The 24,611-nt window shown below is 44.4% G+C and overlaps 1 protein-coding gene across 2 annotated transcripts; it reads left to right on the top strand.

Moving 5' to 3' along the window:
• Positions 1-878: 878 nt before the first annotated feature.
• DUSP11 (dual specificity phosphatase 11) lies at positions 879-24,141 on the top strand. 2 transcript variants are annotated; one of them, XM_075273040.1, is made up of 13 exons: positions 879-1,020; positions 7,528-7,603; positions 7,687-7,818; positions 10,723-10,846; positions 11,746-11,806; positions 12,935-12,981; positions 14,679-14,754; positions 16,691-16,795; positions 19,240-19,392; positions 19,682-19,777; positions 20,024-20,113; positions 21,052-21,144; positions 22,116-24,141. In XM_075273040.1, exons 1-13 carry the CDS (start codon positions 905-907, stop codon positions 22,342-22,344), a joined length of 1,398 nt encoding a protein of 465 aa, XP_075129141.1. In that variant the 5' UTR covers positions 879-904; the 3' UTR covers positions 22,345-24,141. The 2 variants fall into 2 exon arrangements, with proteins under 2 accessions (XP_075129141.1, XP_075129142.1); XM_075273041.1 differs by lacking the exon at positions 19,682-19,777.
• The last annotated feature ends 470 nt before the right edge of the window (positions 24,142-24,611 follow it).

Raw genomic sequence — 24,611 nt, 5'->3', positions numbered from 1 at the left:
GCCACCCCAAACACAGACAAGCCCTGAGCCGGTACAGACTGAGCGCCCACAACCTAGAGATCGAAACAGGCCGACACAGGCAGACGTACAAGCCACGGAAGAACAGACTGTGCCAGCAGTGTGACCAGGGGGCCCTAGAAGACGAGACCAACTTCCTGCTACACTGCACCAAATAATCAGCTGTGAGGGCCGTCTACTACCAAAGACTCTCTGCCCACATCCCAGACTTCATATCTGCAGATGAGAAGAGGAAACTCTACATCCTACTGAGAGAAGAAGAGGCCACTGTGGAGATCGTTGCCCAATACGTGTCCAGCTGTCACCAAACAAGAGGAAGATGAGACGCATGGATTATCAAACCCCCCACCACCCCCATCACCTGTTTACCCCATACCCACCGACACCCACATGCCCCAAACGAGGACACTAAAACCCCCAACCCACGGACCCCGTACCCACCCCCTCCACCACCCCCAAACCTCCTTTTGCTTTGGCAACACCAAATGTCTTATTCTTTGGTAACGCTAATAAAGCTCATTTGTATTTGATCCATTATTTTCTGTGCGGCTGCATGCTTTAATGGCTATGTATTGGTCAGTAAGATATGCCTGTATTGTGTGAGCTGAACTAATGTAGTATGATACACAACTGTATGCCATGAAGATAAATGCTGCCACTCCATGTGACCAAGAAGCTAAACTCCTCCATGGCTAAACATGCACCTAAACCTAAGCTCTCACTACAGCGCTAGGCGGCGCTAAGCCACACGATCACGTGATCACGAAAGACATGCACTGACCTTTTTCTCTTGCCCAAAACAAACATGGCGCCTTTCCAGTCGGCGCGCTTTCGTCATCACCCTGCGCGCATCCTGTGACGTGGCTACGGACATGGCGTGGTCTGCATGATAGTCATCTGGCTGCTAAAGTTTCGAGTTTCGTTTCTCCGGATTCCTGTGGTCCGTCATATCCATCTTCAATCCGGAGCCATGAAGAACAAGAATAACACCTTACCTGACCGGTGAGAGCAGGCTGCATGGCCGGGGTGGCACGGGGAGACTCTGGGCTGATGGGTGGCTCCATCATGGGGTGGAGATGAGCCATGATGGCTCCATAGCTATAGGGATGTGCGTGGTAAGAGCTGGGCTGTTCTGTTCCTGATAGTGCAGTGGGTGATAGTTGTCAGGATGACCGTCTAAACTCCATGTGTCAAAAATTGTAAAAAAAAAACAAAAAACCCTAGCTTAAAGGAATTCAATCATTAAAATTCAATTTTTTTTCTCCATAACACGTAGGAATAACCTTAGGAAAGTCTATTCTTCTCCTACCTTTAGATGTCTTCTCCACGCCGCCGTTGCTTAGATATCCCAGTTTTCTTCTATCTGCAAATGAGTTCTCTCGTACTCGTTTGCATGCCGACGAGAATTGGGATATCTACGGAACGGCAGCGCGGAGAAGACAGAAGAAGAGCCTTTCTTAAGGCTATTCGTACGTGTTAGGGAGAAAAAAATTGAATTTTAATGATAGAATCCCTTTAACTCTCCCGTACTATTATGGTGTCTATTGTAATGATTAGAGATGAGCGAGTACTGTTGGGATCAGCCGATCCGAACAGCACGCTTGCATAGAAATGAATGGACGTAGCCGGCACGCGGGGGGTTAAGCAGCCGCCGCCGTCAAAGCGGAAGTACCAGGTGCATCCATTCATTTCTATGGAGCGTTGATCCGAACAGTACTCGCTCATCTCTAGTAATGATATGTGTATGGTAGGCACCATGATAGTACTTAAGGGTTAACTCGGGTGGCGTGTCACATCTAGAAATATTCAGAATTTTGTGATATTTGTAGCTATAGTAAATTTTTAAAAAAAGTTATATTTTGATATAGTTATATGTATTTCTGGCCCTTCACACGGTATATGAAGCCATTTTTCTGGGCCGTCACATGGTATACGACCTACTTTTTTAGCCCTCATATGGTGACCCAATTTTCTGTCCCAACAGTATATCAAACACTTTTTTTTTTTTCCCGCCACACACTAAGCATATGATTCCCTTATTTATGACCCTCACACAGTTTGACACCTTTTATACCCCCCTCACATACAGTATATGACCCCCTGTTTTCTCCCCACACAGAGTAGTGGCTGATACTTTTTTACTCACCTGTCCACACTCCTGTACACTGCCGCCTCTAGGGTGCGCTGTTGCCAACGCTGAAGAAGGCTGGGACACTGTACGTAGCATCCCGGCGTTCTTCAGCGTTGTGACGTCAGTGTAGGCAGCAGAGGGCGGCCGGGACAGGTGAGTAAAAAGTATCGACAGCTGTTTATAGCGATCCAGTCCTTCTGGTCCATTGTACAGTGGAAGTCTCCACCGCATGTAACCACTGTGGTCAATCAGCGGCCTCAAAGAAAAACATGTGACGCACACGAGAGTATGATATATATATATATTTTTTTTTTTTAAGAAAAAAAAAAAAAAACCTCTCCCGGCCCACTTTGCCTGAACAACCTATTTAGGCTGAGGACCCACATTGCGGAAACTTTGCAGATTTTTTTTTATTGCAGATTTTGCTGTGTTTTCTTGAGCCAAAGCCAAGAATGATTACAAGAGGATTGGGAAATATATGGAAAGTTCTTATGTTCTTATACTTCTACGTTCTACTGTATTCACACTTGGCTTTGGGTCATAAAAACACAGCAAAATCTGCAACAAAAAAAGCAGCATTTTCTGCAACATAAGGGCCTCATCCCAAAGGAGTTGTCTAGGATCAAAAAGTTAAATGCAAGACGCAGGCCGGAGGAGAGGGTCATAAAGTAAAAATGCATGTACGCTTACCTGCATCCTCCCCTCCATTCCTGTCCTGGGCTATCCTTCACTGTCACCACTTGGGTTGTATACAGAGTGGCAACATCAGGTGACATCGATGAGACCAAAGCAGCCGAACTCTGCTCTGTGTATATTGGTGGTCCAGGGCAGGAACAGAGAGGGGGATGCAGGTAATCCAAATCTTCTCAGATCTAGCACAGTTTGAAGATCCTTACTTACTCCTTTATCTAGAGAAACATGAGGATACTTGTAATGCATTTTTATTTTCTTGGTCCCCCGCTGCCTGCATGTCCGCATGTTTCGTGCGGGCAGCGCGCGGCAAGCACACGGACCCCATTATAGTCTATGGGATCCGTCTGCTTTTACTGCACACCGCTTGCAGTTGCGTTTGGTATTCCGTTTGGGGGTCCCCATGTGGACTCCCTGAACGGAATACTGAACACAGATGTGAACGAAGGGTTAGGCCAGTTGCAGACGACCATGCTGCAACCGGCCTGCTGTGATTTAAAAGCATGGGCTGCACAAGGGGATGTCCCTGTGTGCCTCACAGGCCCTGCGTCCGAGCTTCCCTTCATAAAATGAATATGAGCCGTGGAAGCATGGGCCTGTTCTATCTGATGCGGCCCGCACTGTCAGCCCGCCCACACACAGGACTGTGAAAATCACGGTCGTGTGTATGGGCCTATAGAAAAGAATGGGTCAGTGTGCTGTCCGGGAAATACATGGATAGCACACTGACGCACGCCATGGTCGTTTGCACCGAGCCTAAGGCTTTTAAGTCACAGTAGGCTGGCCTTAGTCTATTGTTCTTATTTGTCAGGGGCTCAGAACAGTAGATCCCACCTGATGGTGATGATGGATACAAACAAACAGTCTTTCTCTTGTATCTGTCAATTTGTAGTGCGTTGCTCTGATCCTCTGACAGATGAGACCAGGTTACTACAGATCGGCTCCTGTTCACTTGAATGGGACTTGAGCTGTAGTGACTTAGTTTAACCATTACACAGAGAATGGAGCTGCCTGCTTCCTGCTCCATTCTTTGTATATCCATTGCTGAGAAGCTTTTTATATTATTTTCTTGAAAACCGTACTTTTATACTTTTATACTCAGTGGCCAAAAGTCACAGGAAGGCGTGTCCCAGTGCCGATTGTGTCGGATGTGACACTCAAACAGTGTGACACAATGCGGCCTATGGTGCTAGTGTCGCCAGGATATCTGAGCAGTCTGATGCAGACAGGTGTCTCATGAACATGGCAGCACGTCACCAGTTAAGTGACTTTGAACGTGGAATGATCGGTGCAAGACGCATGGGGCATAGCATTTTGGAGATTAACCAGGAAGTTAGATTTCTGAGGTCAACAGTGTCTCTGGTGGAGCGCACCAGTTGACCACGAGCGTTCGATGAACGGACGTTACGTCACCTCTGCAGAGTCGTACAGGGCTCTTGACGTTCTACTGTGGGTCAAATCGCTGCCGATTTGAATGTGGGGTGTTGGGACCCCATTTCCACTAGGACTGTACGCCGAGAACTGCATCGAATAGGCTTCAACCATCGACACCCGTATCCCTTTGCTAACGCCGCAACACAGAGCTTCAAGACTGGCATGGGCCTGCGACCTTCGTCATTGGACCTTGGAACAGTGGCGGCATGTAGCATGGTCTGATGAATCATGGTTCCAGTTGTATAGAGCCGATGGGCATATGAAAATGTGGCATATGCCCCCATGAAGCCATGGATCCTGCATGCCAACAGGGACCCTGTCCAGGCGGGAGGTGGCTCCGTCATGGTCTGGGCTGTGTAAACATGGTCGCAATTGGGCCCCATTGTCTGGGTACAGGGATCAATGACCGGTGCTCGATACGTGCAACTTATGGCAGACCATCTGCACCCCTTTCTGGTGTTGGAGTTCCCTGATGGGGATGCTGTGTACCAACAGGACAATGCAACATGTCATCGCTTGTTGGTGGCATGAGACTGGTTTAATGAACACACCAGTGACCTCACGACCCTTAATTGGCCTGCCCACTCACCCGACCTCAACCCCATAGAGCATTTATGGGCTGCTGTGGATACCAGTGTCCGCTCCATGGACTCAGCACCTACACAGAACTCTTCCAACACCTCGTGGAGTCCATGCCTCGTCGTCTTGCTGCAGTTATTAGGGCTCGCGGAGAGGCGACCCGCTATTAATGGCGCATCTGGTACCTTCCCATAACTTTTGGCCACTCAGTGTATAAATGCAGCATAATATAGTATGTTTATAGACTTTGTTCCCCTGTAGAAAGGGATGGTGCTGGATATAATCTAATCTCTATATATTTGCAACAGAAATGGTGGACAAGGGCTGTACAACGTTATCTTCAGGCCCCGTTCACATCTGCGTTTGGGCCATTCCGTTCCCCTATCCGCATGAAATATGTGGAGAGAAAAGTCCTGCAAGCAACACTTTTCTCTCCGCATTTTTTGTGCGGAAACCACACGGACCCCATTATAGTCTATGGGGTCGTCAGGTTTCGTTTGGTAACCGCTTTTTTTATGCATATAGGTTTTTTCCAGGTACTATAGTTTCCTCCCACTCCAAACACATTCTGAATGGATTTTAGATTGTGAGCCTAATGGGACAGTGACTGTCTGTAAAACAATGCGGAATATATTGGCAAAATACACTTTAGTAAAATAAATAATATGAGACCAAGGCGCTGTATAGCTAGCTGCTGAGTTCGAGAGATGGATTCACACTCCACTTTTGTGTTGGCTGTAGTAGATTTTAATGGGAAATAGATATGTTGGTCCAGGAATATGACCATCCCCTGTAGAGGCTGAGGGAAATATAAAAAAAAAAAAATCACCTCTCCATTGACGTTTTGTTGTCCGCTGCCAGTGAGACCAGAGGTTTCACTTGCAAACGTTCCTTTCCAATGATTGATGAGGCCACTGATTGATCACAGTGGTCACATGAAGTGCAGGACATTGAGGACAATGGCAAGAGACCAAACAGACACCAGGGAACTGGTGGGTATGGTTGTATGGCCTATGTGACGGCTGCATTTCCCAGACTGGCCACAGCTTGGCTGAACTAAAATCCTTGTTATACAGTGCTCTACAAGGCAGTGAGTTCTAGCCTGGCCGCACGTCTGCCGTCCTGTACTCACAGCATTATAGAAGTATATTGATAGTTGGATCAGAATTCACAGCATCATAGGTCACTAATGCAGTCAGCTTGCTTCAGCCTGTTGAGGAGATGCTGCTGTCTCATGGGCATACTGCCTGGATCTCACACACATTACATTGAATATCACTATGCCATCAGCTTCCCCGGCACTCCTTGTCTGACTGATTCTGACTCCTGTCTCAGAAGTGCCGTGACTATAGATCGGGCTGCTCTCAATTTACAGGGATTGAGCCCCTTCCAATCTCTACTCTGTGAAGTGTACAAACAGCCCTGTCTTTAAAAGCTCCTTTAAGGGCTAGTTCACACGGGGGCAAGGAGACAGATTTTGACCGCAGATTTCTCCTCAAAATCCGCCTCCATACAATGGTGGTCTATGGAGACCACTAGCGTTCGTTTTTCCGCTAGCGGCATGTTGAAAAAAGAAGCGAGCTGTAATATCTTCAGGTGGATTCCGCGCCTCAATGAGCCGCAGTGTCCGCCTGGCGGCAGCAACCTCTGGAGTTGGCCCATTCATTTGAGCTGACTCCGGAGCGGGAAGCCGTGACAGGCGGGTTTTGACCAGAGAGTGACGCGGCTCCCCGCTTCACTCTCGGTGCCAAAATCCACCGCCCATGTGAACTAGCCCTAACAATATTGGTGATCATATACAGACCTGAGCACCAATGTCCACACACAGCAGGGTTCACGTCGCTGGATAGAACCATCAGGCCGGAAACGCTGCAGTTTGCCCGCAGAGTTTTACAGTACTTGCAAAGTGGATGGGATTCGCATGAATCCCATCCCCACTTTCCTGAAAAATCGCAGCGCGGCCACGCTACAATTTCCAAAACCGTCACGGTTTTGAAAATCGCAGCATGTCAATTATATCTACAGAAATGCCAGCGGCTTTCCCATAGATATAATTGTAACAGAAAGTCTGCGGAGGAAAACTCCATGAACTTTCTGTTCAAAGCGCTGCAGGAAGAACTGCAATGCGTTCACGCCGCGGTTGTTCCTGCAGCGCTTAAGGCCAGTGGGGCCTTAGCCTTAAAGGGTTTATCCACTTTTATAAAAAAGAAAATTGTAGATGGGCAGGAATTCCTACTATCGGCACCCCTGCACATTTTCTATTTTTACCCGACCTGTGTAACTCACAGCTGCAGCCACTTGCACACCGCACAGATCCGACTTAATGGTGGGCTCAGCTTTTTAACCCCTTAAATGTCATATTGTGACATTAAAGGGAGAGACTAAGGGTTAAAAAAAATACGTGACACCATAAAGGTTGGTACCTAGTATGACCAGACAGCCCAGCGTCCATTGAATTACATACAGCTGACTGGCTGTTTCCTGTTGCCTGGGCATTATGGGTAGGAACTGCCTATATACTGTTAGAATACGGGGTCATTTACTAGCCTACAGACTTAATCCAGTACATTATAATAAGGGGGAAGACTCCTTTTATGGGATTCTTGTGATTCTCGGGGTCAATCCTTCTTCTATCGATGTGAATTAGAACTCTTATCATTGTTCTTCTCTTGCAGGTGGACACAATACATTCCAATTGGACGACGTATCACAGGAACACGTTTTATTGCTTTTAAGGTCCCACTAGCAAGTGTAAGCTTTGTGCCTAGAACAGTGAATTCCTACATGCCGATAGTACTACATGTAGCTGAATGTGCCCTGCTCTTCACTTTTAGATGTATAACAACAGACTGTCACCTTGGCAGCGATTCACCCCGAGCGATCTTGTGATGGAAGTGGAGAAACAAAATGAAGAACTCGGATTGATTGTGGATTTAACGTGCACCGAGCGCTACTATTCACCATCGGTAATTCTATAGTATGCCAGGGAACCACTCTTGGCCCCGTGCGAAATGTGTCAGTTTTTTATTATTTTGATCCCTCAATCTGCCCAAAAATTGATCTAGCTATTTCTATCTGTCACTCAGAGGCCAGCAGACAGTCACAAACTAGGTGCATATCGTTCGCTATAGATTTTTCCTGCCCACATACTGAACCGGCTGGGAGAAATCTACAGTCACCTCACTGCTTATAGTGATGCTGTGTTTAATAAGGCCGTAGCTTCTCAAACTCTGTTAGAGGCTCCTAGTATTATGTGCCTTTTGGGGTGCAGTTCAACAGGGTGATATATTGAAGCTCAACTCCAGCGATATATTACAGAGCATACTAATGTAAAGTGAATGCTGGGGGCTTTATCTTTATTCAGCCTCCAGACAATCCCCTGCCATCCAGTCAGGGGAGTCGTCTCACTTTTGACAAGAGCTTTAAACTGTAAGGCCGGGTTCACACGGAGTATTCTGGCTTGTCATTTGGTACGTAGACGCCGCGGGAGGATTTGCGGGCCGTATACGCTCCCATTGTTTTCAATGAGAGCCAGTACCGTACACGCGGCGCTATTTTGCAGCTGTGATTTTGCGGCGGCCGCAGAATAGCGCCGCCTGTACGGTACCGGCTCTCATTGAAAACAATGGGAGCGTATACGGCCCGCAAATCCTCCCGCGGCATCTACGTACCAAATGACGAGCCAGAATATTCTGTGTGAACCCGGCCTAACACAACCCAGGAGTAGCTTTAAGATGCTCTTATTGACATGAATGGTATTGAGCTCCTGTATTAAAGGGGTATTCCCATGTACATAATCATATCTATAGATATTTTTCGGACTATAAGACGCACTGGACTATAAGGCTCTATTCACACAGAGTAACGCCAGGCGTCATTTGTGTGTAATTTGTGTGTCTTTTACGGCCGTCATAAAACGTTTACATAGAGTTCTATAGGAAAAGACGTCTGTAATTTACGGCCGTCATTTACGGCTGTCATTACAATGACGGCCGTAAATTACGGACGTCTTTTCCTATAGAACTCTATGTAAACGTTTTATGACGGCCGTAAAAGACACACAAATGACGCCTGGCGTTACTCTGTGTGAATGGAGCCTAAGACGCACCTAGGTTTTAGAGGAGGAAAATAAGGGGAAAAAAATTTGAAGCAAAAAATGGTAAAATATTTAATATATGGGAGTTGTAGTTTTGCAACAGCTGCAAGGCCATATTGACAGGTGACCCTGCAGCTGTACGGGGACGCATAGAGTGTTTTTTTTGTTTTTTTGCGGGGCCAGATGTACTTTTTAGTTATACCATTTTGGGGAATATCTATTGCTTAGATCACCTTTTATTGAAAAAAAAACCCGGCGGTTTAGCAATTGTGATATTGACGTTCACCGTACAGGAAAAGTATTAGTAGACCGGGCATTTTCTACTGCTATATATATTCTAGGGAAAGGAGGTGATTTAGAACTTTTACTTATTTCATTTTTTTATTATATATTTTTAAAGCTTTTTTTTTTTTTTTTTTTTTTTTTTTTTACAATTTTATTCCCCCCTGGGGGGCTTGAACCTGCGGTCATTTGATTGCAAGTCCCATAGACGGCAATACAACTGTATTGCCGTCTATGGGACAGTCTGTATATTACTATTACGGCTGGTCGTAGACTAGCCGCAATAGTAATATAGCAGTGACAGGCCTGGGAGCCTTCATTAGGCTCCCGGCTGTCACCCGAACAGGTCGGCTCCTGCGATATCGCCGCGCAGGAGCCGGCCTGCAACTTTACAGGTATGGGGCTGGTGGGGCCGCCAATACAGACCCGGCATCCGCTGTACTAGAGAGGTGGATGCCGGCGAGGGATAGACGCCGGGGCCTGAGACATCGCTACGATCCTCTGCCCTGCATGAAGCCAGCAGCGGCAGGAGCGATGCTGATATTCCCGGCGGGGGGGACGGAGGAGCGGAATAGCAGCATCGCTCCTCCCGCTGCTGGCTTCATGCAGGGCAGAGGAGCGCAGCGATGTCTCAGGCCCCGGCGTCTATCCCTCGCCGGCATCCGCCTCTCTATTACAGCAGATGCCGGGCGGCCACATTCGGACTATAAGACGCACTCTTCTTTTCCCCCCAAATTTGGGGGGGGGGGGGGAAGTGCGTCTTATAGTCCAAAAAATACGGTAATTAAAAGTTAAACTTTTTTGCAAATATAAATAATTAAAAATTCTGCAGAGTTTTAAAGATTTTCTCTAACATTCTTAATGGTGACAGTCTGTTATCTTGATCGGTTGCCAATGGCTATGACCACTAATGCAGAAACTTTCTATGGTCTGGGTCTTGTCAGGAACCAGCTATGATTTTCTTATTGTAGCCGGAGTATCAGGCAGGGACACTACAAGTATCAGAAGATATCCCGGCCACAATAAGGAAATCATGGCTGATTTTCTGACCTTAGAGAGGTTCTGCATTAGTGGTCGTATCCACGGGCATCTGATCAAGACAACAAGACTGCGACCACAAGATATTTAGAGAAAATCTTTAAAACTCTGCAAAATGTGTAATTACTTATATTTGCCAAAATGTTCAACTTTTAATTATCTACAAATTAAAAAAAAAAATCTATGTACATGAGAATACCCCTTTAAACACAGTCACTGTACAGCATATGGCGCTATGGACACAGTTCTTATCCCAGTGCCCCGGCTGCTTCAGTCAGGTGCCGGGAATCCCCTCAATCTGATGTTAATACATCAAAAAATATGAAAAACGTAAGTGCCGTAAAATATGTATTGTTTATGAGCAAAAAAAAAAAAACCCTATATTCACACACATACTGTAGAGGGGTATGTTATAGTAACAGATTCTTCATTTTATTATCTTCATTTTCTTTAGGAGCTTCCCCGAAACATAAAACACTTGAAGATATTCACAATGGGAAAAGCAGTGCCTAGTGATGAAGTCATCAAAAAATTTAAGAGCACGGTGAAGCAATATCTAAGTCAGAACTCTGAGAATAGTAAGTGGTCTCCTGTGTAGATGCCTGGCACTTGGTTTAGTATTGCAGCCTCCAGATAAGGCAGTGTCATCTTAGTTCCATTAAAGGGGTTTTTGAGACCCTTTTGTATTGATTACATAATCTCTAGGCTTCATCATTATTAGATCAATGGGGTTCTGACTCCTAACAAGGCCACTGGTCAGCTGATTGAAGGGGCCACTGCCGTACTGGAAATGGCAGCACAATTTCCACTGTACATTGGCCTGGGATGGTACAGCAAGCCTTTCCAGTTTTAGGGAATAGGAGGGAGCTGCAACCCTATTCTAGGACACTGTATAGTGAAGTACAGCACTGTGCTGTAGTTGCTCTATTCAGCTGATCACTGGGGGTGCCAGGAGTCAGAACCTAACAATCTGATATCAAAGGAGTTTTCAGGCCCCAAATGCATTTTTTCATTCTGATGACCTATCCACAGAATAGGTCATCAGTATATGACCTGTTTGGGCCCGACACCCACACCCTTCACAGCTCAGCCAGATTCTGGAAGTTGCAGTAGTGAAAAGGAAGCAGATAGAGTCTGCTCCTCTCCACGTAATAGGAGCTGCAATACCCTGGGGCCACCGCAATACAGGACAGAGCTGCAGTTTTGCTCCTATTACTTGAATAGGATCAGACCTCATCTGCAGCTGCTGGAACAGCAGATCTGCTTGGGCTCTCAGATGTTAATACCCTGCAGATCATATACTGATGATCCTGTGGACAGGTCAGGCATATTAAAAACGCATTTGGAGTAGAAAATCCCATTTAATGTAATGTAAGCATCACAAAACAAACCCCACTTTAGAATATAGGTCACTGTATGTGCTTAAGAGTTCCTACTATGAATGGCTAATATAATCCGACTTTTTCCCCCTTCACAGATAAACTTGTTGGTGTACATTGTACTCATGGATTGAATAGGACTGGATATTTAATTTGCAGGTTAGTAGACCATTTGCTTAAACTATTCTATTGCTAGCGACACAAGTTCACTGTATTCATGAGTAGAGGACCCTCTAGTCTGATCCTGCAAGCGGCTTTATTACAAACACACAATAAATTAAATAAATGCACGGTCTGATTCTAGATCGCCTAAATTCGTCCTATAACTGCAGGGATTTTCTGGAATGTAACTATGGACTTACTCTGGGGATAAGTCATTGATAAAAGATTGGTTGGGAGACTAGAACCCACCTGCCGATCAGCTGTTTTGTTTCACAGGCCTGTGATGTCATGTTCATCGCTCTCATGGCCTGTCCACAACTTTTTCCCATTCTGGTGCATGAGTCCGAGTTGCAATACCAAGCACAGCCACTATGCAACGTACATGGCTGTGCTTCCTAAGAAGTAAGATAGTGCAGGACTTGTCAAAGTTGGATAGCCAACCCCACACTGATCAGCTGTTTTGGCCACTGGAAGCCGTATATGGCCGGAACCAGCTCTGTTCCTATTCATGTTTGGGTATGGAGAATCTCACAAGTTGCTAGAATAAGGAGGCAAAAGTGCTGAAAGCAGTGCCCCTTTGGCTTTGGTCAGCTTTTCAGCTTGTTTTCACCTTTGTGCCCTGTCTGTGTCGTATTCATGAACCTTTAGGGCCCGTTCCCACAGAGTAACAATGCAAACGATGTAAACACGTGTCAGAGTAAGCGCTTCAAAACAGAATCCCATTGACTTCAATGTGTTACGCGCGTTAAATGGAAACCATTGAAGTAAATGGAATTCTGTTTTGCAGCGCTCACTCTGACACGTATTTACGTGCCAGAATGAGCGCAGCATTACTCCGTGGGAACGGGCCCTTATGCCGCAAAAGTGGCACAAATGCCACTAGACTCTATGGCAGTTCCTTGGCTGCTGTATATTTGCACATGGGCGCAAGTATGTCTGAGGCAAGCGCCTAATTTATCATAAATTTGCTGGCACATGGACCACAAGACCGACTTACATGCCAGTCTTTGAATTTTTCCCCATGTCTACTTTTCTTCTCTGTATGCAAAAGTAAATCTTGAAGTTGTTGATGAAATGAAGCTTTATGTCTTACTGTCCAGTGTGTTATTTTCCCTTCTATCTTAGGTATTTGATTGATGTGCAGAGCATGGATCCCTCTGAAGCTATAGAAAGTGAGTGGAGAATATGTGCACACTTTACTGAGCTGGGATATTAGATTTAGGAATGAATGGGCCTAATCCGGAGGGAGTTTTGCAAGGCGGATATCTGCGGCTGAATCAACCACGGAATCTGCCTGAAGAAAGAGCATGTCGCTTCTTTTTTCCGCAAGCAGGAACAAACCGCTCACGGAAAAAGGAACCCATTGAATTCAATGGGAGCCGGGTTTTTGAGCCGAATTTTGACACAGATTCCGCCTCAAAATCCGGTCCAAAAAACTCTGTCTGAACCCAACCTAACAGTCTCTGGGCAGGATTATAGTTACTGCAGCTACACACAGATGCCATAATTCCTTTGAATGTATCTCTCAGCAGCCAGCATTGTAGATAAAGGGGGCATGGGGTGTATTTACTGTTTATTTCTGCTATGTACAGATATAGCAATTGCCTAATGGGGGGAGTGGGCTAGAAAAGTATTCCTGATGAGAGTACAGCTTGGTGATTATAACCTAAACCAAAATCACAATTAATTGAGTATGTCACCTCCATTACAATTAATGAAGGATTATTTTAGAACACTCCCCTTTTTACTTGCCACTCCCCCTATTTATATGCCACACTAAGTCTGTGACTGTGTGATTAGATGAATGGCCTGGCCCTGTCTAAGGGCCAGTTCACATGGAGTTAACGCTCTCGCATTCTGGCACACAAAATTATGCGCGTTATACGCCCGTAACGACCCATTGAAACAAATGGGATTCTGTTTTGGGCGCTCACATTCTGACATGTGTATACGTGGCAGAATGCGCACCCGTTAACTCCGTGTGAACTGGCCCTTAGAGTCTGTTTTCACATGCTACCAAGGATAAATCACTATCCAAAAACAGCGAGGAATGCTATTTTCATATAACTTCTATAAGTGAAACAACACTTACAGGATCATGTGAAAACCTACACAGGACAAGTACTGGGGAAAAGTGGAGCAGTTGTCCATTGCAAGCAGTTGCACCCTCTCCAAAATAGGCAACTTCCCATATGGTCCTTCATCCACAAGTAGGGTGTGTTCACACATGTCAGGTTTGTTCATTTGCAGGTTTCCTATGTGGAATCCTGATGCAGTATGCTTATGCGTATTTTCCCACTGTGCACACCCTGCATTTTTATCTGCAGCATGTGTCTATGATTTCATCAGAATTTTTAGGTGTGAAATTGACACCTAATCCTTATCCAATCTTAAACGTGCGAATGGACCCTTAACCCATGCACCAGTGTGAAGATGCTCTTATACTATCCTTAGTACAGATGTCTTTAAAATTGAAGGGTTCTTAAGCTTTCCTTAGCCTCACTGAGTAGTATTGCAGAAATCTACCTAAGGCAGAGTTTGTTGGAATCGGCCTCCAAGAAAAGCCTTGCAATAGAGTTCTATTGGGAGGCTGATCTTGAGCTGGATTCCTGACCAAAAAACTCTGTGTGAACTCAGCCTAATAGATCCCTGAAAATAGTGGATGAGGTAAACCGGGTTTCCGGCCTGTAGTCCTGAAGCAGTCATCGGTTTGCAGAGAGGATGGCTGTCTAGCTTCCTGTCCTATTGTATTAGCAGCGTCTTTAGGTCTCCCATTTCATCCTGGATACCTTCCGATACAACATGAAAGCACTCTAGTTTACCACGTCTTTTGTATTGTGTAAGGAACGTAGCGCTTCGTCTTTTACAGGATTCAACAACAGCCGTGGACACTGCATAGAAAGAAGTAATTACCTAGATGACCTTTTGACAGGCCAGACTAGAAGGTAAGTATCTACAATATAAGGATTGTGGGTATTCCTTATAATATACTATATTAGGGAATATTGAGTTGAAGGGGCTTGTCCAGGATTTAGGATTCCTGAAACGGTGGCCCCACGTGGATCCGCTATACGGGGCCACTTGAAACTCTATACTGTACAAATGATGGGGTCAGAAATAGATGGCTCCTATCCCTGTACGGTGGCTAGGTGCCAGTATTGCAGCTCAGATTACATTGAAGTCAAAAGGGGGTTGAGCTGCAGTATACCAATATACAAGGCACAGGGTCAACTGCTGGCAGACCCATTTTGTTTATAGTATGAACGCCACACCAGAAATAATCCCTACGGCTAATTGGTGCAGGGCAGCGCCTGTCGGACCCTCCAGCTATTTATGACCTGTCTTTAGGATAGACCATAAAAACTTGAATCCTGGACAGCCCCTTTCTGCACAGATTAAAATGGATTGCTGGGTGTTCCCGACAGGGCAAAACTTTGTTCTGCTTGTTGTCTAGGGTTCAATATGCATAATATATTTGCCAATATACACTATTATTTTCAGTAGTGCCCTCCATAACACATTGTACTGTTGGATTTCTACCACTAGAGTCCGCTAGACTACTTATTTCCTATATAGAATCCAGTGATGTTACATTCTCTATACTTTTTAAGGAAGGTCCAACTAATATTTATCAAAGATCTATCCTCCGTATACGTAATCAATAAGAGATCAGTGGGGGGGGACCCCAGCTGCTGTGACCTCTTCACTGTTTACGTTGAACACTGTCTATTTCATAGTGGCCATGTGGTGGCGTTATAGTTTTGTCCCATTCATTTCTGTGGGGTGAGGCTGTAAATACATTTCATGACTGCTATGAAACAGAGCACGTGCGATGTAAACCATGAACATGTTACAGCACTTGCACAAGTGTTGTGACCCCTTCAAATAGCTAATGGGAGCTCCAAGTGTCCTTAGTGAGGATAGGCTTGTAACACTTCAGAAAATACAGTGGTGAATAGAAGTAGCAGTAAAACGCCAATATTGGCACTGGGGTCCATGCAGCATCCAATATTAGGGCGCCTTTCACCCAGGTCAACTTCCTCAATGGATCTAAAGAGTCAGATACACATTGTTGTGCGCAAGTTTTAAGCATGTGTGGAAGCAGGCTTTCAAAAATGGAAGTGTTTAATAGTTTATGCAAATGGTACGGGGACAAGATAAATGTAAATCCCATCAATATCTGGTGTGACCTTTACCATCCATCAGTTCTTCTCCGTACACTCGTGAACAGTTTTTAAAGGAACTCGGCAGGGAGGTTGTTCCTGCCATCTTGGAGAACTAAGCCCAGATCTTCTGTGGATGTAGACTTGCTCCAATCCTTCTGTCTCTTCATGTAATCCCAGACGGACTGGATGATGTTGAGATCAGGGCTCTGCGGGGGCCGTATCATCACTTCCAAGGCTCCTCCTCCAAAGGGCAGTCACACCAAATATTGATGGGGTTAGATTTCTCCTTTCTTCAGACACTTCATTTTGTTAATTGACAAAACTAAACTACCAACACTTATACATTATTCCACACCTGCCTAAGACGTTTCCTCCATACTGTATATATCCGAACATATACCCAGCAGCTCGGCTGCAGTAACCTGGCTTGGCCACTACACAGAGGGCGGACATGTTTGCTTCCTGCTTCATTCCCTGCGTATGTTCTGATATTGGTATCTGCTGTTAGCAGGCGGTAGGTGGGAGTGCTGGGTGTTAAACCACCACCAGTCAGTATCTTTTGTCTGGGCATTTAAAGGTGCGTTGCTGGTGTAGTAGACTGCTATTAAAATAAAGAAAAAATAAAATGGACTTGTCGTGTGACGTCTGGATTTGTGTAGCAATTTCTATTAACCATCTCTTTTTTTTTTTTCTTTTTTTTTTTTTGTCTATGAAGTAATGCTGGATTAGATGAACCTCAAGTTGAGACACAAGAATACTTGCCAATAAGGAATGCCAATTCAATGCCACCACATCCAAAGGAGCAGCCCTGGAGATATGAGTAAGCTTCATTTAGGAACTTTAGTAAACTGTGGGACAACCTTGATAAAATCCCAGATTGGCATTAGGCTGCCATTCATGTTAGATGGCGGATGGCTGTGATGCATTCATTTGATCAATGTTGGGATCCCAACATCAACACTAACGGAGAAAATGCTGTGTGCTCGTATACTGGCTAAAGCTGATCATGTCAAACCCTCAAGTGAATGGGCTGATCTGCGGTACCAAGCATGGCCTCTGTACAAATGTACCATGTTGTGGTGGTGAGTGCTGAAGAGGCTGTAGCACCCACCTGTATGCTGAGACCCCTTCAAACAGCTGATCAGCTGGGGGCCACGGGTCAGACCCTTGCTGAGGTTTAGTTGATGACCTATTCTAAGGATAGGCCATCAGTTATTTAGCCTGGAGAACCCCTTTGAACAATTCAACATCAATAAATGCTTAAGATGTTCTTAAGGTACTTGGCTCAAATAATGGTAGACTGCAGCACATGATAGTGTCTAGTGCCATCAACAAAAACCTGATTTTTATCTTTCATAGGTAAAATAAAATTCATTGTTTTGTAGAATGCATTTGTAGGTGCTAGTTGATCTTCATAGTATATAGTGCAGGCTGGGATGAGATTCGCTGCCATAATAAAAACTGTGAAATACAGGTGCATTACAGCCAGTCTGAAGGGGACCGTAGGCCTCTTGCAGACAACTGTGGCCGAGAGCAGTGTGCTATCTGGGTTTTTCCAGGATAGTAATTTATCAAAAAGGGTACCCCCGAAAAAGAAAAATAATAACCCTAAAACGTAACTTTTATTAACTCCAATAAAAGAACCAAGTCCCTATTAAAACTCGAGAGGAGGCCTCCTAAATTGTATAAGACCTCACTATTCATACATCCATAGGAGGTAGGGCAAGGATAAAGTCCAGACACTCAGACCTGGCTATCTGATTGCTAGGTACTGAGAATATATTGTTAAAGGACTACATATACATAAGCCCTCCCCCTCATAGACAAACTATCGATAACTCCAAAATATAAGTAAAGATAGTGCTGTTCAGGCATACATAGTGTAATTCAGCCCGTACATCCGTGGGTTACAGATATAGCAGGAGCTGCAGCTTGTTCAGCCGGTCAGACTAGCAGCCATATTCTGTAATGTCTCTATCCCCAAGACCAAACTGCTAAGGGCTCGTTCACATCTGTGCCGGCACTCCGTACTTCAGGTTTCCGTTTCCTGCCTAAAACAGAGCAGGAGACGGAAACCTGCAGGAGTCTCTCACCCATTCATTTGAATGGGTGAGAGAGATGTCCGGCCGTGAGCGGCGGTGAGCGTTTTATGCTCTCTGCCGCGAAACCGGGTTTTATAATCCGGACACAGAGTCGGACATGCAGTACTCTGTGTCCGGATTTAAAAAATCTGGTTTCGCGGCGGAGAGCCTAAAACGCTCACGGCCGGACCCGGTCTGAGCTTTCCGACTTCTGGCATGCAGAAGACGGAAAGCTCAGAACGGCCAGATGAACGCAGGTGTGAACCTAGCGTAAAGCTGACATTAGACATGTAGGAATTAACAAATATTAGCTAAGCAAGCGGTATATATTCTCTCACCCAACGTATACTACCTTTTTCCAGGATAGCACACTGACCCATTAATTTCTATACACGTACACATGACCATGAATTATACAATAACATGTGTGGGCCGACAGTCTGGGCCTCAATTTATAGAACAAGTCCTATTCCTGTCCTATTTTGCAGCTTCTATTCAGTTAATGAAAGGGGCCGCGGAACCATGGGCGGTATACCGGTAATTCATGGCCTTGTACAATTGGCCTTAAGGAAAGTTTTTTGTTTTTTTTGTAGAGTTTGAGGTGGAATCCATCTCAAAAACACATCTTCCAACTGTCATTCATTTCAATAGAGTCAGCAGCAGATAGGTGATGATTATCATTATCATTATTATTATTATTATTATTATTATGCGCTACAGGAAAAAAGAAGCATCATGATCTATATTCAAGCAGTTTCTGCTTTCCAGAGCTCATTGAAATGAATAGGAAGTGGGGAAAAAAAGTCCCTCTGAAATAAATGGGAGAGGTGGGAGATGTTTTTTGTGGCAGAATCCACCTCAATAATCCACCTGCAAAAAACCTGTTAACAGTTCAGCAATTATTTGCTAAAAAAAAATTAAAATGTTTGTAATACCATTTTCTGATGTGTCGTTTGTGCGTCGGAATCTCGTGGTTTTTCGTGTCTCTGCTTTCTTCAGTAGGAATCTTCAGTGTCATGTGGTGGACGCCAAGGTGCCCAGCTCCTTATAATGGTTCTTACAGATGAGTCCTCACATGACTTGGGCAACGTTTTAGCTCCTGGAAGGAAAAAAAGATAAAGTTTGGATTGTAGGACTGAAAACAGAGATCTTTATTTATTTATTTTTTCCCCTTCTTGTGCAGCCACAGTAATGAAACTCCAAGACAGGGACCGTGGGCTTCCGGGCCACCGTTTGCACACCAACGATTTCCTCACCAACGATTTCCTCCTCATCACCGAGGTCAAATGAATGGACCACGCCATGGGTTTTCCCATTCTTATGAGAGATTTCCTAGGTAAGTTTTTCACGTTTTCTTTCTTTTCCTTTGTTTTTGAATGGGGAATGCAATTCTGTGTTTCCATGTTTGTGCCAACTGTGAATCATTGTCCCTGTAGAAGATATTTTTTTAGGATATTACATGATCCGACATGGTCATATCAGAACACCGCTGGTTGGCTGCCATGCAGTGCCTGCTATATTGTTTTGTAGATTTTATTTCACCCCATGATGTAGCATCATGTACACATTATCTGCTGTAACAAGGACTGCGCGTTGTTATATCTTTCTATTGTACTTCATTGTAGTCATGGTCCTTGGACACCTGCTCCTGGTTTCCATCGTATGCCAGGTCCCAGGCACAGTTTTCCTCATATGACTGGTCACCCGCCCCGCCAGTTTAGGTAACTTTCTAATATACTAGTTACCTTTTTGAGTTGTTAAGTTTAGCATGGGTTTTTATTTTTACATAGAAATTTATTGGTTAAAACTACACTCCTTGGTGGCACGGTGGCTCAGTGGTTAGCATCCTGGTTTGCGGTGCTGGTGTAGTAGACTTCTATTAAAATAAACTAAAAATAGACTTGTCATGTGACTTCTGGATTTGTGTAGCAATTTCTGTTAACCCTCTTTTTGTTTTATCTATAAAGTAATCCTCAAGCCAAGAATCAGCAACACCTCCCGAAAAAGAATGCCAATTCAATGCCGCCACATCCGGAGAAGCAGCCCAGGAGAGATGGGTAATCTTAATTTAGTAACTTTAGTAAAAACTATCGTTTTGTCTCATTCACTTCTGTAGGGCGGGGCGGTAAATACATTGCTCGATTGTTATAAAAACGACCACGTGAGATGTTACAGCACTTATACAGGTATTGTGGCCCCTTCAAACAGCTAATGTGAGCTCCCAAGAGGCCTAAGGATAGGCTTGTGACACTTTTATTATTGTATTCTAACAAAATGCACATGGAATGAGGAAAAAAATGTAAATCACGTCAGATACTTGGTGTGACCGCTCTTTGCCATCCATCAGTTCTTCTTGGTACTTGCAGACAGTTTTTGAAGGAACTTGGCAGGGAGGTTGTTCCCGCCATCTTGGAGAACTAAGCCCAGATCTTCTGTGGATGTAGACTTGCTCCAATCCTTCTGTCTCTTCACGTAATCCCAGACAGACTGGATGATGTTGAGATCAGGGCTTCATGAGGACTGTATGATCACTTCCAGGCCTTCAACTCCAAAGGGCAAAGGCCACACCAAATATTGATAAGGTTTAGATTTGTCTTTTCTTTGTTCACTTCATTTTGTTAATTGACAAACCTAAACTACCAACACTTGTATTTCTGAACGCATTCTTACTTTCCAGCATTGTACCACACCCACCTAAGACATTTCCTCCATACTGTATATACCCAAACATATACCCAGCAGCTCGGCTGCAGTAACCTGGCTTGGCCACTACACAGAGGGTGGACATGTTTGCTTCCTGCTTAATTCCCTGTGTAGGTTCTGATCTTGGTGTCTTCTGTTACCACCACCAGTCAGTATCTTTTGTCTGGACATTTAAGGGGGCGGTGCTGGTGTAGTAGACTTTTAATAGAATAAACTAAAAATGGACTTGTCATGTGACGTCTGGATTTGTGTAGAAATTTCTGTTACCCTTCTTTTTGTTTTATCTATAAAGTAATGCCGGACTAGATGACCCTCAAGCAAAGAAACAAAAACAGAATCCCAATTCAATGCCGCCACATCCGGAGAAGCAGCCCAGGAGAGATGGGTAATCTCAATTTAGTAACTTTAGTAAACTGTAGCATCCTCATTCCAAAGTGCTTAGTGTGTAACATCACGTCTATATGTGCTCGTTTATCCTATCGGACAACCTTGATAAAATCCCAGATTGGCATTAGGCTTCCATACATGTTGGATGGCTATGATGTATTCATTTGATCAATGTTGGGATCCCAACATCAACACTAATGGAGAAAATGCCATGTGTGCACATATTGGCTAAAGCTTGGCCGAAAGCGGCTGATCATGTCAAGCACAGATATCCCTGCACTGTCAGAAGGGCAGCCTTACAGCTCAGTGGCATCTCTGGGCTGTGAGGACCCCCCGCCCCACGACTGTACAAAGCTATGGAAGGGCATACAATGATGTTGAGCTGTAAAGCCCGTTCTTCTGACAGTGCAGGGATATCGGTACCAAAACTAACGGCACTGCTATTTCTGGCACCAGACACATACCAGCAAAGCAAACAATGCGCTCAGTTTAATGCACTGTCAGCTTGCTAGCGGAATACAACACCGCTGAATTTAGAGGCCATGAAAGGTACTCTTTAATACGTATACAGTTTGCAGATAACAAAATGTCCCTCTGCTTGGGCCCGGGGTGTTCACCCATAAACTATGTGAAAACACGGTAGCAAGTGTGCTGTTTTCTTGCAGCGCCACTAAAGGTGAACTAAGGCATTGCACAATGCCCATTAAAATCAATGACCTCTGTGTACAGCAGGACATGATGGGTCCTCTAGAGTGAGCAATGCTCTCTGGGGACCTTCTTCACTCTGTTCAAGAGATGAGGATCCTGAACTAAGGACACTTCTCTCTAGTGAGATGGAACCGCTTTTGGACAGCCTTTTTGTTTTGTTTTTTGCCTCTACCCCTTAAATTATACTTACATTGCCTATTACCCATTGTGTACCACTTTTTACCATTTTTATGAACCACTTCCTTTTCTCTTGTACATTAGAGGACCTACTGCACACCAGCATGATCGGCATAGACCCAACCCTCAGCACAGAGATTATGATGGAGTCAATGGTGCACCATCGCAAGACTATAGACCACAGTTTCCTCAGCAGAGCCCCAAAAATCCTGGCAGTTTTCCAGCACAGCCTCCTCAACCACAACAGCAAGGCAAGAAAAAACCTTACAAGAGGCATCCAAAACCTGGACTCAAAAATAAACCCATGCATTAACAAGTGGTGCTATTTATTATTTTATGGTGTCTGTTTTGTTTTTAATTATTAGGTTGTTTTTCTTTGTTTTTGTTTTTTTCTTGCCCCAAGATCTTTTACAAAGTTATGTTTTAAAATTACATTTAAAGTTCAGTCTTTGCAGAGAAAAACAAATATGATATAATATTGCTGCTAATCTATTGGCATTATATTGTAAGGGTTGGATACTTGAATGGTAGCCTTGCCCATTCCGTCTAGATATTACCTCATTACATATATAGTGTACAAGAAGGATTATTACATAACATCTACCTTATGTATATCAGAGATCTCCATTTGCAAAGATCATTGAATCCTATACGTGCAGCATTTTAGGCATGTCCTCATACTGTTGTCTTCACCACTATATGTTTGCCTGTATATATATAAAAGATCATGTACACAAGAATGCAAATGGGTATCTTATCTCTCAAAACAAGGTCATAACTTCGTGTCCGGAAGGGACTATCATCTTGAAAACTAGGTGCAGGATAAACTACTAGACAAACTAAACTGGTGCATACATTTGCAGCATTGCCTCAAAGTGAACCTGTCAGATGATTTCTACTGCTGTAGATTTTCCCTAGCAATAAGTGTGTCAAACATCACATTTGGAGCACCGTACATGAAGTAGGTGAGCAGCTTGGCAGCCATTCCACCTCAGACTAGGACCTTTCACCACCCCTAAAAAGTCCAACTTCTGGATATACTGATTCTGGCACAGTTGGATTTCTTTTCTCTAGCCTCCACTGTTCCTGAGCAATAAGTGCTATGTTTTGGTACCTAATATTCTACTTGGGCTCTGTACTGTTAGGTGGGCGCTGTTAGTCACGAGCAAGCATGGGGTATGATTCTGAGTTACACCATTCTCTGTTCCTGCCTGACACCGCCGTCCTGACAATCCAAAGCCTAAGTAGAATAACAGGCATCAAAACTAACTGCACTTTATTACTCAAGAACGGTGGGGACTGCACTGGAATCGGTGGAGAGCAGCACCTATTAAAAGATACTATGAACTGGAAATGGTAAAAGGTCCTCAAAGACTTCTGTAGACGGTAACACTAGTGAGTCCCATTTATTAGAACAGAAAACCTGGCCTGGTTGTCTACACTGACCAATCCCATCTAAGCTTTCCATTTCCAAGAACAGTATAAGAAATTAAAGCTGAGTGCACATTAGATGCTACGGGCAACACGGCCACTTATACTGTTTACGTAAATGAGCCTAGTGGCGTGAAAATGTGTGCCCATTGCATTCGATCAGATTCCACCCACCAGGTTTCATATATTTTTGCAGGTGTGCCTGTGAGTAAAGCACTGGCACAATGGTCGATCCTTATCACCTAGAGTATTTTCCGCTAATAAGATAGTGGCTCCCACAGTTACTAGGCCTTGTACGTTCTATCTCCTTCAGTCTTGTATTTCTGTGGTATACATGTACTATATGTTTTTCTTGGGTATATATCACAAGAGCCTGTATGCTGCTGGTTCTGTGATTTCTCCAGCCCACGAGTGGACTGCTGTCCCGGCATCAGAGAATTTTGAGCCATTTTACCTCCACTAGGCCGGAGACAGAGTTCAATGTTCATCTCTTAAATTTTTGTGTCCAATCTTTTTTACTCTTTCTGTTGGTAGAATTATGCCTTGACAAGTGGAAATGACGCCATGTCAGTCTGACAAGAACACGATAATGTATTAAAAGGCTTGAGCTCTGTGTGGTAATAATGTTAAAGATTTATTGTGTCCAATACTCTAAGAATAAAGGAACCAAAATTGCAAATCTCTGTAATCTTGGTGGGAAATGTTACTGTAAACTGAATGGAAGCCTGTGTATAGATATGGACACAACGCCGAGTCAGGCTAAGGCCCCAAATAGTAGGCCGCAGCCAGAAAATGCTGCGGGAAAAGCATTGCTTCTATTTACAGAGTGTTTCACATGAAGTAAAGGAAGAAAAACGCTGCAGACTTTCTGCCACTATTAAACCGCCAGCATTTCCGTAGGTATAACTGACATAATGCGATTTTCAAAGACAGCGTATCTGCTGCAGATTTTTTTTTTTTCTGCAATGTGTGGATGGGTTGAGTCAGAATCTCATCCACTTTGCAGGTAATGTAAAATGCAACAAGGGGCTTCAGCCTTAAGGGGTTATTTCTGTTATCCACAAGATATGCTATAAATCTCTGATAGATGAGGGTCCCTGACCCCAGCCAGACTTAGGGTCCATTCACATGTAGGAAAATGGTGAGGAA

The sequence above is a fragment of the Leptodactylus fuscus genome, chromosome 5, assembly GCF_031893055.1.
Source record: "Leptodactylus fuscus isolate aLepFus1 chromosome 5, aLepFus1.hap2, whole genome shotgun sequence".
In the NCBI taxonomy this organism is placed as follows: domain Eukaryota; kingdom Metazoa; phylum Chordata; class Amphibia; order Anura; family Leptodactylidae; genus Leptodactylus; species Leptodactylus fuscus.
This window is presented reverse-complemented; position numbering and strand designations above follow the sequence as displayed.